Consider the following 17309-nt stretch of genomic DNA (forward strand, 5'->3'; position numbering starts at 1 on the left):
GGTTGTTGTATGTCTTTCGGGCTGTGTGGCCATGTTCCAGAAGTATTCTCTCCTGACGTTTCGCCCACATCTATGGCAGGCATCCTCAGAGGTTGTGAGGTATGGATAAACTAAGTAAGGAAAGGAAAGAATATATATATCTGTGTATATATATGTGGCAAGAGTCCTTTGTCACTGGGAGCCAGCATTAATGTTTCAGTTAATCACCCTAATTAGCATTGGAAATGTTTTGTCAGACTACACAGAGAAGCCATTGAAATCCACAAGCATGTGGACAACTTCAACAGAAAGGAAGAAACCATGAAAATGAACAAAATCTGGCTACAAGTATTTAGAAAACTCCAAAATCAAAACAGTAGATGGGAACCAACACTCTGAGGGCTTGACTGAACAAAGGATGCCCCCAGGCAAGAGACAAAACATTTCCAATGCTAATTAGGGTGATTAACTGAAACATTAATGCTGGCTCCCAGTGACAAAGGACTCTTGCCGCACCCAGGACTCTACACAGATATATATTCTTTCCTTTCCTTACTTAGTTTATCCACACCTCACAACCTCTGAGGATGCCTGCCATAGATGTGGGCGAAACGTCAGGAGAGAATACTTCTGGAACATGGCCACACAGCCCGAAAGACATACAACAACCCAGTATTCTTCTAGTTTGGAAACATTGGTCAACTCGGGAATAAACAGCTCAGTCTCAAAATCATAAGCATATTGTCTATTTGCAAAACAAACATCATAGAAGAAAGAGCGGTTTGTCTGTTGCTGTTTGGAAGACAATGAGGCGTGTTTCCTCTTTGACTTGTCTCCAAACGTCCTCATTGAAAACATTCACAGCACTTGGCAAGCCAAGATTGCAAAACTCTAGGGAAATATCCGAAATGGGTTTCGAACTGTTTTTAATGCTACAGTGTAGATGCATCCTTAAGGCCACTAAGACAACCAAGCACAAACGTGGCAGCCCCACTCCAAATTCCTTCTCCACCCTTGCGTTTGGGTTGCTCTTCCAACAATCTGATCCCAGGTAATGTGCTTTGAAGTGGATTATATGAGTCTCCACTGCCATATAATCTGGGATAAGCAGATAACCTGGGATCAGATCCTGGGATATAAGGACAGTGTAGAAGGGGCATCAGAAAAGCCATTTCTCGGAGACCACAGCACCCTCTCGTGGCCACAAAGCACACATTAGAGAACAGATCACACATCCAAAGAGACTAAAGATGTGTCCACAGTGTAGAATTAATGCAGCCTGACACCACTTTAACTGTCATGGCTCAGTGTTAAAAATTCATGGCAGTTGTAGCTTGGCAAGGCACCAGGGCTTTTGGGTAAAGGAAGCTAGTTTTTGCAAAACAAACTCCTATGTGTTGTTTTGAAGGCTTTCACGGCCAGAATCACTGGGTTGCTGTGTGTCTGGAACATGGACATACAGCCCAGAAAACTCACAGCAACCCAAAAACTACCATTATCCTATAGCATTGAGCCATGGGAGGAATCCTACATTTTAAATGCACCTTTAGAATCATAACATTGAAAGAGGTCTCCAGAAACCATCCAGCCCAACCTCCTGCTGGGAAGGAAGAAACAATCAAAGCGCTCCCGACAGATGCCCTGCTTAAAACTCCATCTGGAGCAGCATAATAGCAGTGTTGGCCACTACTGAGTCTTTCCCATAGGTCAGTTGGCTGTGCCCATCCACATCAAGCTTCTGAATGTGAGCATTGCATGACTCATCTCCATCTCTTAGCACATTTCTCTCTCGCGCTCCCTCTTCACACCCATTCAATCGGCACAAAATAGCTTTCTACTCCATCGCCTGCGGAGACCACTTGATATAGCCAGCTGGCATTTTCCAATGACCTTAATGAAAGAAAGTGTGAGGCCAAGAGCCAAAAAAAGATGCGCAAATCGGAGCCATCGGGCACAGCTTTCCAGCAGAGAGAATCTCATCTGCGCACCGAGGATAGAATTGAATGAAGAATATATCAAATGAGGTGAAGCAAAGTAGTAGCAGTACAAGTCTGTTAACCTGGCATACAATTGGGTCCTCACATTTTTCATATTTAACTCTTCCCTGATTGGATATATTTCTGGAGAGAATATATCACTGAGGATGGTTGCCATAAATGTGGGCAAAATATCAGGAGAGAATGTGTCTGGAACATGGCCATAAACTCACAGCAACCCAGTATTTAATTGTTTTTAAGTTTTGTATTTGCCATTTTTAAATTAATTGGGTTATGTCATGTTATTGTAAACCAACCTTGGTGGAAAGGTGGGGTAGAAATAACTTAATTGATAAATAGATACGGGTCTTGTAAAGGAAAATACCACATGAGGCTACAGATAATTTGTGGGTCCCTAGTGACTTATGTTTGAGGCACATAGAGTACAGATTCAAACGGATGCAAAATCTGACAGGCAACATCAAACCAAGGCATTTCAATGTTTCAAATGACACCCAAGACCGCTTCCTTTGTTAAGCATACAGGTCTGCTTTATTTCCAATCTTCAACCAGTGGAGAGATCCTGTCACAATCTGAAGGGAGGAGGGTAAAGCCCACTGTAGTGCTGCTTCAGCACACTAAAGCACGCCGCGCAGAGAACGGTTCTTTTGCTGGTCATTGCCCTGACAAAACCCACGCCGGTCCGTGCGTTTGGGATGCAGTCCATTGCAAACTGAAGCATGGTGTGTTTGTGGCAAGATGCTGGAAAATGGGCCAAGGCTGTGCTTGAAAGGGCAACAGTTCCAAGCTGCCCAGTTAGGGAGCCCTGCTCAGATGTGCCAAGCAGCAAATACTGGTGGTAGAATATTAAAAATTAAGCTACACCCTCCCCTGGGGATAGAATAAAAATTTAAAAGCAGTGCCTTTTAAGGACCCCACGGGAGGCAGTGAGAACCAGAAGGCACTACAATGTGTCAGAATGAATAAACCCTATGCATTCACCGTCCAGAGAGATAAGATGGAGTTCTAAAAATTCCAAGCTGTGTAGACCTTTTGAAAATGAACACTTTCCCTTCTCGATATTAGATGTGGTGGTGCTGCAAGAGAAAGAGGAGAAAATTAACGTTGGGACTTGGGTATTTCAACAAGCTTCCCACCACCACTTTTTACTATCTTTTACAAAGAGAGCTTACCACAGTTTTCGGATTACTCTGGCTCTACAACTGTAATTATTTCTTCATTGATAAAAAATTCAACGGTCTCCTCCTCCCAGTCGTCTACATTGCTGTCCAGCTCATCGGTGTCCACTCCTGGAACAAAAGGAAAATTAGACCTGGATTCACCTTTAATCTTTTCCCAACCTCAGAATGACGCGTGCTATTCGGTTACAATTCCCATTATCTCATTATGTTTGCAAGGCAATGTTTCCCAAGTTACCTCCTCTGAGTTCGAGCCGCTCATTCCTCTGTTCCATGTACAGCTCTTGCGCCATCTTGCGGTATTTCTTGAACTCTTCCATCATCGTTCGTCTCCTATCTACCAATTCCTACAGAAAACAAGGTTGCTGTTAAAACCTGCCATCAAATTGTACTTAGAAACTTCTCCAACTGTTATGATTTGGAAAAAGCGGTTTCTTCCTTGTGAACTACTTCAACAGACTAGCAATACCAAGCAGTTTTCTTTTATAAAAAGAATGTTTACTTTTATAAATTGCATCACTTCAGGATTTGGCCAAAGACAGTTTGGGGCACTTTTCACAAAATATAAATTCTGCTCTATTTTTCCTGAGGAAGAATGATTTACAGTTTACCTTTGAGGCTTTAGATTGGCTGAGACGATCTTTCTGTTCAAATATTTTGGAGTAGCGCTTCAGGTCTTTCTTGATTTGCTACAAGAAGAAAAAAATAGAGCATGTCAAGAAGGTTTTCTTCTTAATGTAGACAGCTGATTATATGCGGTTTTCAAGCACTCAATAATCTATGTGGATGTGGTTACACAGTTATGGGGTCTAATTGTAGGAAATTACACAAAGCCTCTCACTAGAAGGGGCACAACACCTTTATCTGATCTTGGGTGAGCAAAGTAGGCGGCCTGGGTCTCCACAGTAACTGGCAGAATCGGTCTTTGTTGTTCTTCTGGAGGAGACGTCCTTGGAAAGTCCACAGCCAATAGGCATTGTCCACCTGGAAATACATTACGATCAAGTTGTAACATACAAGCTGCAGGATTCTGTGGTAGTCAGCATGCAGGAAACCAGCCCAATTGCAGTAATACAATGTGAAACAACATCTAAACTCAACAAACACGTGCTTTCACTTTCATATGGTAAACGTTTAGAATAATGATCTGAATTGTGTGGAAAAATGCATTCCAGCAGACTGTCATTCACAAGCAGAAATCAAAGCATCACAATGAAATGAGGAAACAGCCTGAAAAACTCCCAGGAATGAAAAAGGGAAATAAAAACAGTGAGCAGTGTTATCACGAATAGGCCCAACAAGGGCTTAAATACAAATGGCTATCTAAATGAGTAACAACGCACTCAATCTCTTAAAATATAAGTTGGATAAAATACAAGGACAGTTTTCAGAATACCTTGTGACTCCACCAAGACACAGAGGTTATGACATAACGGCCTGTGGGATCCCATTCGACATCGGAGGCAGTGTAATGCTCAGCAATGTTCATCATGGTGCAGTCAGACGTATCTACAAATGCTAAGGCACCATTCATGCTGCATGGAAAGAAAAAAAATGTATATATTGTACACACACACACTTTTTGGAAAAGAGACTTCTATTTCTTACATATTAAAAAAATGAATTATCTCAGTTTCTATAGAACAGTTCCAAGCCACAGTTCACTTTACAACCCAGAAATATTAAATAGCTATGAGGCACCGGGGAACTATTTTATGTGAATCCACATGAACAAAAATCTCAAAGAAATTCAAAATGCCCTTTGCTTGAAACAGATATGGCTTTGATGTTTTCAAGGAAGAGAAACCTAAACTTCCGTTTTATGAAAACAACTTCTGCATCTACAGATACAGTAGCCTGTAAGGGACTATAATAGCAAAACAATAACATCCTAAGAAAATAACTATGTTGCATTTGCCACTGAGACACCTTCTTAAGTTTGTCATGATATTCACCTCCTGAGACCAGCCAGCACCACAAACTGTCCTTGAGGACTCCAGAATATCGTGTTGGCTTGCTGCTTGTCAAAGATTTCTGAGAAGGGGGGAAAAAAGACCACAAAGTTATTATTTAACTTCTTTCACATTTAGTTAATGAGGTATCTAATAATAAATCCACACAAACCACAGTATTCCTTTAATCCTAAGACACACTTTTAAGTCATGAAAATAACATCCTAAAAAGTGGGTTCCAGAAGTCATTCTGGATGTTGGCACACTTTGCACAAAAGCTTTTCAAACTCCTATTGATGGCAACAGCAGGAACGACACTTACTAATGAGTTCTATCTTCCCATTGTTCTTCACATGGTAAAAGGAACAGGATATCCGTGGCGATTCTCCATGCAGCACAGCAAACTTGCTTCCATTTGGTTCCCAAGCAAAGGCTATGATGCTTTCTGCAAGAAAAGACAATCTTATAAGGCTGGTAATATTAGCTCAGCAAAGTGGAAATAGGAAGAACAGAGATTCTATGAACACCTTTCCAATTCATGGCATAAAGATCATCCAAACTGTCTTCAGATTATCTAAAAACAAATGGCACAGGGACTCAAATGAAAACAAGCAGGTCTGGACTTGGTCAGGCATTAGTTGCGTGCCTACCTGGGAACCCTGTATAAGCCAATGTGAGCAGGACACAGACTTAACTATTAACTGTAAGAAGGAATTATGGCTCCTGAAGCCAATGATGCCCCTCTCATCTTAAAAAAGGATGCAGAAATAAAAAAATGAGAGTAAGGAAAGCCCCATATTATCACACAACATCTATCTTAAATGCATCCTTTACCTTTCATTTCCACCACATCAACTGGGACTTGCTTCTCCCTCATGCGGAAGATTTCAAAGTTGGTCACTACACCCTGGAAAGAAAACACATGCACATAATCATTCTAAGAATTCAGAGGAAGCTTGCTTAATAGAGTGAAAGTAGCTGGCTTGTGACCATTTACATTTGAGCACTCATCTGCATACATCATCTCATTTCAAACAGAAATAAGCATGCGATCTACAGTACGTTTTTGCTCTACACTTTACACTCTACACAAATTTTCTGATTAAAAAACAGACTTGCATCCAAAAGACATCCTAGTGACGGTACCTACCTGCAAATGCTAAGCTAGAGCATTAGAACCCAAATTAGCCTGTATCAATAATAAAATAATAGTCAATTATAGTCAATAATAAAAAACAAAATTTCTCAAGAGTATCAACCAGTTTAATGGACAAACAAGAGAGCTTTGTACCTGTGTCCCCTTAGGGGTCCTGTCAACCTTCACACAGAGATAATCCCCATTCTTTTGCCAATGCAGCTTGCAGTCCACCACATTGAACAGGTTTCGGACTCTCATCTCTTGTCGGGAAGGCAGTTGCATCAGGGTCACCCTTGCGGGGATATCTTTGTCTTCAGGAACCCAAAAGGCAATTATGTTGCCACCGGGAGACCAGGAGAAGTCTCTGATGGACAAAAAGCAGAAATTAAAAACTACAACATTGCTGCATCTTAAAACATTTATTTAAACAAGAGCATAAAGTCTATTTTCTCAGACTATCAGTCAAGGAGTGACACTCATTTATATTCTAGAAAAATGGAAATTGAGCACATCAATGGTAATCAAAAGGGAAGTGAAGCATACTTACTTGATCCCTTGGATTTTCAAACTCTTCTTGTCCAACAGACCCATAGACTGCAAGAGAAGACATCAAGAAAGTCATTTTTGCAAACTCATACTCTACTCATATAAAACCTTCATAGCAGCGAGGGAAGGAAGGAAGGAGAGAGAGGGAGACTAATTAACTTACAGGTGTTTCATAGATGCTAAGTGTATCAGATGTCATTCGAGCAAAGAATTTTCCATCATGACTCCACCTAAAAAGAAAGAATTTCAAGAAATCTGATTTAGTTTTCTTTGACAACTATATATATCTATGTATCTTTTGTTGCATGGGCGGTGTCATCTGTATAACATACTTAAAAATGGGCCAATGTGCTGAGCTTTCACAGTGGAATCCTCGCTTCTTCTGTCCAGTTAAGGTATCCCAGATAATGATCGCTTGAGGGTCATCTTGAGTGTCCATCAGAGGACTGAAGGTTACTAGATACCTTCACACAGAGAGGGAAAAAAAGATGTATTATAGCAACATATACATTAAAATCGCCTTTTCAAATATAGTTTGTATCCTTTAAAACCAAGTCTGAAAACTGTTCCTGGTTTATAAAGTTGAATAAAAATACATATCTTTTGTATTGTCAGTGATTGTGCCTTGTTTTTGTTTTTTTTTTATCAAAAGGCATATTTTCTGTTTTTCCAGTCTTGGTCTGTGATTTTTTTTTTTGGGGATGTATGATACTAATGTCTGCAGGAGGTTGTGTCTAACAGCCAAGAGACTATTCTTGATGTCAGCATGACTCAGGAAAAGACAGGCATCCCATTCAGGCCCGGCTCAATTGGCCAAGTCAGAAAATTAAATTAAGACCACACTGGCCAGTTTTCAACAGAGCTATTTACAACTGCTTGGGCAGCAGTCCAAACTATCAGCTTCACACTGTGTCCTGCAAAGTATGCAATACAAATAAACAGGACATGGAGAACACTGGGATGACTGAATGGCATAGCCTTGAAAAACATGATCCATCTCGTCCTATCACCTCTCTTTCAAATGTGGTAGAACTACAACTACCATCATCCTTCACCAATAGGTTGGCTGGCACATTGCCTATCTCTATATCAAGATTTCTATATGAATAACATGCTCTGTTTTGATACCCAAGCATTTCATATTCTACAGAACCTTACTGGACACTTTGTCAGTATCTTTATAACGGTCAGTTCCTGAATTACTGAACATTCAACTCAAAACAATCAAATACAACTTGAACAAAGATTTTAAAGTCAGATTACATTTGTCACTTAACTCACCAACATGATTGTATCTGTGATATTATCCAACAATTGTGAATGATCACAATGATGGTAATTATCACTTTCTACTCCCAGGTCCCACTGCCCTCACTTTTTACCATTGACAAATCTGCCAACTTAAGATTAATGCTTCACACATATAACAAACTGGAGAGTGTCCCAAAAGCAGGTGGCAACAGCAACATTTTTTCTGGCTCTTTCAGATGCAACAGGATCCTTGAGAGTACCTTTCACAAGGAGAGAAGTCAATGAGCTGAACTCCCTGATGGCCAAATTTCTGAATCTGTTTGAATTTCTCTCCACCCCACAGTGCAATGCCTCTCTGATGGAATGTAGCCAGATAGGTGCCCTTTGGAGACCAGCGTACATACGTTTCTGTCCATCGCTGTGGGGAACAAAATATGCAGCATATGTTTTTTTATCTTGCTTAAAAATAGATGTACAAAATATTACTTGAAGAATGCTGCATAGATCCCAGAACCCTAAAAAGAGGTTTAAAGTGAGAGGGAAGTAATACTGAGCTCATCACTGGGCAGGAGTTAAAAGTTATGAGTTTCAATTCATACTCTGGCCCTTAATAAGTTGACTTCATCAAATGGGCACACCGCAAGCTATAATAACTATAACCCTCTTTCTCTCCACATATATACATACTGCATGCCAATAAATAGGAAGGTAAAATATAATAAGAATAAGAATAATTTATTTATATCCTGCACCAATCTCCCTGCAAGAGACACTTACAGTTCGCTCCTCAATTGTGACAGGATCTTTGACATCATTCCAGTATATAGTTGTCCTATCTCCAGATTCAAAGATCACACTGTACTGATCTCTACAATCTGGATCCTCCAACCAGTAGCGCAAATTCCCCTGCACAAAAAGAAAATGTAAAACTGCCAAATAACAATGTGTTATATTATCACACTTTCTCTTTCCTTCATATTACATGGCTATCTGGCTATAGGAAAACAAACAAATTCTCATCATTTTAAGCTACTCCATAAGAACAACGTTAAGCAGAAAATATTAGGCCTTCAGATAGTTCTAAGGAGGAAATCAAGGAATGCATTTTCCTTTATACAACTACAAATTTTTCATTTGTTCTGCTGATAATAAGCATAGGGGTTTAAGATTAAACTTTACAAACCAACGTATTTTCAGACTCTTACCAGATCTTTAAATGGCTGCTTTTCTGGAATTTCCCACTCATCACTGATTGTCATATATCTGAAAGAGTGATTAAACCCATTATACACATATATGTGTGTGTGCATTTATAAAACTCAACCTTGTCTTTCTAAGGAAGAATGTATCCAAAACTGCACCTACTTGTCAAAGTCAGTGAAAAGGTTCACTCTGAAAGTATGCTGCTTGTCCAGCTTGTAGCCATCTGCATTTTTAACAGCATCTATGGCATGAGTTGGAGACATGTATTCCAAGAAAATATACCTGCAAAAATGCAAGTAAATTGACTTAATGTTAGCAGTAGCAACTTTATTTGGGATCACAGTGCACTTAGAGGTGTATCAAATAAAGGGGTAAAATACTCTGGATTCAAGCAAAATTAGCAATGACATCAATACTTCAACTGGATATAATTTAATACCAATCCTTTTCTTGCTCTCTGTCAAAAACAGCTTCCAGCTTTGTTCGTAAAAATAAGCAAATGTCATATGATGTTGAACAACAGCTGGGATGGCAACCAGCTCTTGGCAAGACCCTTCCCTTCACATACAGCAAGCATTCTTTCAAGGGCAGGAACATTGGTTCAATCTGCATGGTGTCCAAAAACACCACTAAGAAATAAACTTGAGATACCACTCACACCACACACATTTCAACTGGGCGAGAAACTAAGATTCAAAAATGAACTGAACAGGGTGGAATAAAAATGGGAGGTCTGTTTAAGGCCAGCAGAATGAGCAATGGAAATTTTGACAGGAATTTGAAGATATAACATATGAGAAGGAAGATGACTGCAAGCACACTAGCCATGTAGCAACAACCTCCAGACTATTTTCAAGAACTATACCATGGTATGACAAGATATCATCCTTCATTCCAACTTTGAAGCTACAGAGATGTGTATAAAACATGTGTCTGACAATCCCCGATCCCAGCAAAGATCTCCAATTGAGGTCTCCTTGACTGTTTGGAATTGTAGCATTATGTGCACCTCACCTTTGAGTCTCTAAGGAGCACATTACACATCTACCCACTTAGAAACAGCAGGACCATACTTATGTCCTCACCCTTTGGTCTGTCCATCAGCTTCAGGGTAGAATTCATTCGTAATGTTACCAAACTTTGAAAAAATCTTATGGATAACATTCTTCAGTTTCTCAAGACGGTCTGGTCCAACCTGAGGAACATTGTCCACTACAATCACTGAATCAATTCCATCTGCCTCCTGTGGGCGTTCTTGTAGAATATCACCAAGTAATTCTGTGGAAGGTAAGATAAGGGAAAATTGACATACAGAGTCTATGAAGGAAAGGAATAGCCAAGCCCACAACTATATTTAAAATCCTATGAAGTCCTCCTATGCTGCCAGAGACCCTTTGTGTCAGGGTGGGGAATATGCCATCCATCAGCTTCCAACAGTATATCCATCTATAAACGTAATGGAAGTTGTAATCTAACCGTGTGTAGAGAGGTATACGCTCCCCACCCCTTTTCTTGTCAAATGCTTTGAGGAGCATCGTAGCATCATTATAATTAGCAAGGAAATTATGTTCAAAGTCTTTAATCAGAGCAACTGAACAAGTTTTCCTGGCTTTCCAGGAGTCATTTAATCATATCCAGAAGTAAATCAAGACGAAACCAAGGTACTGTTGCCTTTCACTAAATGTATCTGTCCCTTCCACAAAATGGACTGACAGAACCAATGTTACTACACAACTAGAATCCTTGCAAAACTATATTTGTGTACTTCAAGATCTTCACAAAGTTCAAATTAAATCACAATCTGTAAATGCAAATAAAGAATTATACACAGAGCTAAGCTGCTTGCTTGATACTTCTAAACAAGACTATTTTCTGTAAGACTAATGCAGTATGGCAACACAATGCTATACATTGTAAAACAATCGCAGAAAGATGGAAGCTTCCTCTAGTTTAAGTATTTATACTGATTCTAGCCACTATTATAACTGCTCAGACAGCAGTTTGCCGTTCGGATGAACTCAGCCCATAAAATTCTGAAATAAAACAAGACATGTTTGTTTTTTATGCGTTCCTGTCAGGATAACTGGAGGTCTTTTGTTTTCCATTGTGCTTAGAATAACTCACAACTGTCCAGCAAAGAACTCTGCTCTAGGACACTTGGAGGGAGGGCTGGAGAGGAACTTCTGACAGGCCTCTCCTCCCATTCTCTGGTGTATGCTTTTTAACTGTATTGCTTTTTAAAGTGGGGAGTCGTTTGTGAAGAAAGCAGAGCACAAACAACTACAGTAGAGTCTCACTTATCCAACATTCTGGATTGTCCAACGCATTTTTGTAGTCAATGTTTTCAATATATCATGATATTTTGGTGCTAAATTTGTAAATACAGTAACTACAGTACTACATAGCATTAATGTGTAATGAACTACTTTTCCTGTCAAATTTGTTGTATAACATGATGTTTTGGTGATTAATTTGTAAAATCATAACCTATTTTGGTGTTTAATAGGCTTTTTCTTAATCTCTCCTTATTATCCAATATATTCGCTTATCCAATGTTCTGCCAGCTGGTTTATGTTGGACAAGTGAGACTCTACTGTACAATCACAGGAGGAAAAGTAATAATATTAATAGCATAATAATAATAGCCACCTTCCTCTTCGATGTCATCCACAAAGTCCTCTGGGGGTTGGTGCTCATCTCCATTTCTAAGCCGAAGAGCTGGCATTGTCCGTAGACACCTCCAAGATCATGTGGCTGGCATGACTGCATGGAGTGCCGTTACCTTCCCGCCAGAGCAGTACCTATTGATCTACTCACATTGGCACGTTTTCGAACTGCTAGGTTGGCAGGAGCTGGGGCTAACAGCGGGCGCTCATTCCGCTCCCGGGATTTGAACCTGGGACCTCGTCACCGGGGCTCCTAAGTGACACTCAACTGTAATTGTATTGCTTTTTAAAGAGTCATTTGTGAAGAAAGGAAGGCACAAACAACTACAACCCAGGAGGAAAAGTAATAACATTAATAGCATAATCATAATAATAATAGCCACCTTCCTCGTCGATGTCATCCACAAAGTCCTCGGGGTCACTGAAAGAGATGTCCTCCTCCTCCTCCTCCTCGTCTTCTTCCTCCTCTGGTTCCTTCTCTGAGGGAGGAGGCTCCTCGCCCGCCTTCTCCTCCTCCTCCGGCCCGGGAGGCTGCTTCTCCTCGACTGTGGTGATGGACTGCTCCTCCTTTGGCTCTTCTTCCTCCTCCTTCTGCTCCTCTTTGGCTTCCTCTCCTGGATATTTCTCCTCAGAAGCTTCCACCAGGCCTTCCTCGGCCTCCTCTTTCCCCCCCTCCTCCTCCTCTTCCTTCACTTCAGGGCTGGGGGGCTTGGGCTTCTCCTCAGCGGTGGGAGGCGGGGGCGAGGCCGGCTTCTCCTGCTCTGGAGCCCGTTCTCCCTTCTCGCCGTCCTCCTCTTCCTCCGGCAAGGCCTCAGCCTCGGCCTTCCTCCCCTCAGGCTCCTCCGAGGCAGTAGGCCTAGGCCCGTCCGGCTTCCCAGCCCCTTCGGAGCCCTCCTCCGCTTCCTCGCCGGGCTTCTCTGCTTCCGCCCCGTCGGGAACGGCAGGCGCCAGGCTCTCCTCGGTCTCCTGCATGGGAAAAACCGGCGTCGCGGCCTTCCCCGCTCGCCTCACGCACCGAACGGGAGTCACTCCCAGCCGCCCGCCGCTCCAGAAGGGGGGAAAAGGGAACCGCGCATGCGTGCGCATGCGTACACCCACAGGGGTGTCTCCTCCTTGCCGGGCCATGTGCGCGAGACCTTTTTTTTCCTTTTTGGACCAAACCAAAGGGGAAATCTCCGAGGTAGGGACAAGAATGGCGAAGAATCTATATTATTTTTCCGTCTCCCATTTTTTAAAATAAATTATTATTATTAATAGGATCCATGTCTGTAACTAGCCGGGTTTTTCTTCCTCATAAACAAGGCGACGTTATCAATGTCAAGCAGATGTCCCCCCCTCCAGCATAATGGTTAAATCCAATATGGCGTCCAATGGGTAACTTTGAAAGCAGCGCCTTAGGAGGGGGCGCTGGTGGACGATTACACTGTATAGGTTTGGGGGGGCGCTGTTGGATCATTCCATTGTATAGTTTACCTATTGTATAGACAGACAAACAGACATTATTTTCAACGATAAAACAGTTTATTTTAGGTGTATTTAGCTTTAAGGATATCATGTAAAGTAATACTGGCAAAGGGAGAAACCAATGGCTCCCCTCCAATGAGCACAATGGAATGGTCCCTTAGGATGACGCACCGGTAACGTGGGCTGTACCAACTCTGATGGAGGGGGTGTGTTTCTAAGACCGCCTCTTTGACACACCATTAAAGCGCCCAAGGCTGGCCTTGGCAGTCGGATCTTCTGAATAAAATTAAACACGGTACGATAGCAGTTAAGTTATACGTTTTTCTGAGACGAGAAAATCCAGCCATGTATGCCACTGTTAATGGTTTGATCCAGCAAGAAAAAGCCACATCAGCTGTGTGTCCAGATGTAGAGAAGCAGTTAATGACAGAATGATGACATTTGATCACTCTTGTCTGTTTTCCTCTACAGGTAATGTAGGATTCGATTGACCTTGATTAGCACTGAATGGTTTTGCAGCTCCAAAGCCTGGTTGCTTTCTGCTTAGGGGAATCCTTTGTTGGGAGGTATTAGCTGGCCCTGATTGTTTCCTGTCTGGAATTCCCCAGAAAGGAGAAAACCATGAAAATGAACAAAACCTGGCTTCCAGTATTTAAAAAAAAAATCTAATATCAAGAAAATTCCAGACAAGAAAGAATCAGGGCCAGCTAATCACATCCCAACAAAGGATTCCCCCAGGCAGGAAGCAGCCAAGCTTTGAAGCTGCAAGACTATTCAATGTTAATCAAGGTAGTCACTTGCAATATTCACACTTGCCTCCAACAGACAGCAGTTCTTTCTTTCTCCCACTCTGGAAATTATTCCAGATATATCAACCCCACTTGCCTTGTTTCCAACAGACCTCACAACCTCTGAGGATGCCTGCCATAGATGTGGGTGAAACGTCAGGAGATAATGCTTCTGGAGCATGACCATATAGTCTGGTAAACTCAGCAACCCAATCTTATGATTCCATTGCATTGAGCCATGACAACGAAACTGGTATCAAACTGCATTAATTCTACAGTATAGATCCAGCTTTGAGTGTGAGACTCACTATACATTGTAACAATTTTACTGCACTAAATTACATTCCTTCTAATTTACAGTAAAGTCTCACTTATCCAACATAAACGGGCCGGCAGAACGTTGGATAAGTGAATATGTTGGATAATAAGGAGGGATCAAGGAGAAGCCTATTAAACATCAAATTAGGTTATGATTTTACAAATTAAGCACCAAAACATCATGTTATACAACACATTTGACAGAAAAAGTAGTTCAATATGCAGTAATGCTATGTAGTAATTACAGTAGAGTCTCGCTTATCCAAGCTAAACGGGCCGGCAGAAGCTTGGATAAGTGACTATCTTGGATAATAAGGAGAGATTAAGGGAAAGCCTGTTAGACATCAAATTAGGTTATGATTTTACAAATTAAGCACCAAAACATCATGTTATACAACAAAATTGACAGAAAAAGTAGTTCAATACGCAGTAATGTTATGTTGTAATTATATTGTAATTACTGTATTTACGAATCTAGCACCAAAATATCACGATATATTGAAAACATTTACTACAAAAATGGCTTGGATAATCCAGAGGCTTGGATAAGTGAGACTCTACTGTACTGTATTTACGAATTTAGCACCAAAATATCACAATGTATTGAAAACATTGACTACAAAAATGCCTTGGATAATCCAGAACGTTGGCTAAGCGAGTGTTGGATAAGTGAGACTCTACTGTACTTCAATTCCCTCTACTCCATTAATTTTCACTCTGCACAAAAATATTTGTTTGCACCTTTCCGAATAGTATCTTCATATATTAATCTAAAATTGTACTTGGCATTGCACTTGTAGCAGCATATATGATTATATTGGATTTGTGCTGGATCAAAAAATAAAATCATGTTGACAATTTTATCTGTTAAGGTCACTGGGAAATGTTCCGACGAGAAGCAAACTAAAGTGCTGCTATTGAGATATCTCGAATAGCGAAGTAAATATGAATATAGATAGAGCATCAGAGAACACAAATGCCAAATATGTTCCCATTGGATTCGGTTAAGATTACACACCTTTCCGTTCATGTTTGATATTGGCAGGGAAATTAGATTTCGAATCGCAAGGAATGAAACCTGACTTAAGGAAGCGTTTCGGTCTGTTGCAGTATCTATCAATACAATTCTGTAAGCGCTATGCTGCAAGCATAAAGCTCATTACGATTTACGATAATTCACTCTTGGCCTTTGAAGAGAATTGGACCACTCGTCCCTCCAAGTTGTCATCTCAGAAAGGATTTTATGTACATGCTTCCTATTTCTCTGCACAAGCTTTATATTAAATTCCTCCCCTCCTGGATTCCTATTTCATAAACCTGCAAACCCGAGGCTCTATTCTAGTGCAATTATTTGCATATTTTGTCTTATTGTTACCTTAAGGCCATGTTTACTGTGTCGCAAGATATTTGTTATAGCTATTATGCGCCTTTTAGTTGTTCTCTGCTGCTTGCGATTCTCAGATGAACCTTTCATATTTCTTGCAAGCTTGATTCAGAGGTTTCCTCTTTATATTACCTTTTAATGAATGTTTTATGGGCTCAATTGATTTTTCTTTGCTTCGCTACACAATCTACGACGTTTAATAAATGAAAACTAGGATATATATATGGCCAAGAAACGTTAAGAGTGTGGTCAAGAGGGCAAAAGTTATTATTAGCGAGGAAGAATATGCGAAGTAGGAGAGGATGCAGCGGTTTGTTTTTGCCTCCTCTGCTGCTCATTCGTTTAGTCGTCTCTGACTCTTCGTGACCTCACAACCTCCGAGGATGCCTGCCATAGATGTGGGTGAAACGTCAGGAGAGAATACTTCTAGAACATGGCCATACAGCCCGGAAAACATGCAACAACCCTGTAATCCCGGCCATGAAAGCCTTCGACAACACACCCACATGCTTAGTTTCCAAGACCTCACAACCTGTGAAGATGCCTGCCATAGATGTGGGCAAAACATCAGGAGAGAATGCTGCTGGAACATGGTCAGACAGCCCAGAAAACTCACAGCAAACCACTTCCTTCCTTCCTACCTGCCTGAAGGGGTGCTTTCAAAGTAAGGACCACACAATTAAACAGGAAATCACATTTTCAAACCAGGAACAGAACATTTTTCAAATTTTGCAGCATGAGTGTTACATATAGGAAGATAGTTCCATCTTGTCTCCTGTACCATAGCAACATGCTATGCTAATTTATATATACATATATATATATATATATATAATTTAAAATAATTTATAAATATATAATATATTATATATACATAATATTGATAATAATATTATAATGAAATACAATATTATACTAATAATAATACAATATAATAATATTAATTTATATATTATATATTAGATGTAATATTACTAATAATATTACCATATAATGATATAGTACAATATAGTAATTTAATGCTTATATTGTGCTATGCTAATAATATATGGTATGTTCATTTGATTTGTAAGCCGCTCTGAGTCCCCTTCAGGGTGAGAAGAGTGGGATATAAATGTAGTAAATAAATAAATGAATAATATACATCCGTACAATGACTTGGGCCTCTGGGCTCACAGAGCTTCTACGAAGTGAACCAATACTGAACCAAAACAGGAGAGAAAACACCCTTCTTGTTATTGCCAAACATCCCTGGTTGCATTTACACTTTAGAAAGAAGGCACGGACACTTTAATTACCATGGCTTAATGCTACAGAGTCATGGTTGCTGTAATTTTGCCATAGCAGAGCACTTGATTTATTATGTTTGCTGTGTTTCAAGTTGTTGTATGTTGTTTTGACAATTGGCTGTTTTTTTGCATACATGTTAGAAACTGCCCTGAGTC

The 17309-nt window shown here is 40.5% G+C and overlaps 1 protein-coding gene across 1 annotated transcript; it reads right to left on the minus strand.

Annotated features, from left to right (window-relative positions):
* Window positions 1-2480: 2480 nt before the first annotated feature.
* eif3b (eukaryotic translation initiation factor 3 subunit B) lies at window positions 2481-13050 on the minus strand. Its single transcript, XM_003226045.4, has 19 exons — window positions 12294-13050; window positions 10330-10522; window positions 9407-9526; window positions 9247-9304; window positions 8819-8947; window positions 8302-8459; window positions 7123-7254; window positions 6954-7020; window positions 6792-6838; window positions 6398-6608; window positions 5941-6013; window positions 5429-5551; window positions 5110-5188; window positions 4551-4689; window positions 4013-4138; window positions 3766-3843; window positions 3393-3501; window positions 3149-3265; window positions 2481-3052 (listed from the first exon to the last, which is right to left on the minus strand). Exons 1-18 carry the CDS (start codon window positions 13033-13035, stop codon window positions 3162-3164), a joined length of 2688 nt encoding a protein of 895 aa, XP_003226093.2. The 5' UTR covers window positions 13036-13050; the 3' UTR covers window positions 2481-3052; window positions 3149-3161.
* Between the last annotated feature and the right edge of the window lie 4259 nt (window positions 13051-17309).

Source organism: Anolis carolinensis, unplaced genomic scaffold, assembly GCF_035594765.1.
Source record: "Anolis carolinensis isolate JA03-04 unplaced genomic scaffold, rAnoCar3.1.pri scaffold_13, whole genome shotgun sequence".
In the NCBI taxonomy this organism is placed as follows: domain Eukaryota; kingdom Metazoa; phylum Chordata; class Lepidosauria; order Squamata; family Dactyloidae; genus Anolis; species Anolis carolinensis.

What these genes read in the sequence shown, in the direction of transcription:
- eif3b (XM_003226045.4), bottom strand. Translation starts at nt 13,035, where the DNA reads ATGGCCCGGCAAGGAGGAGACACCCCTGTGGGTGTACGCATGCGCACG. An exon ending in GGATGACATCGACGAGGAAG is followed by an intron (nt 10,523 to 12,293) that starts GTGGCTATTATT and finishes TACCTTCCACAG; the next exon opens with AATTACTTGGTGATATTCTA. An exon ending in TGTCTTGGTGGAGTCACAAG is followed by an intron (nt 4,139 to 4,550) that starts GTATTCTGAAAA and finishes ATGTATTTCCAG; the next exon opens with GTGGACAATGCCTATTGGCT.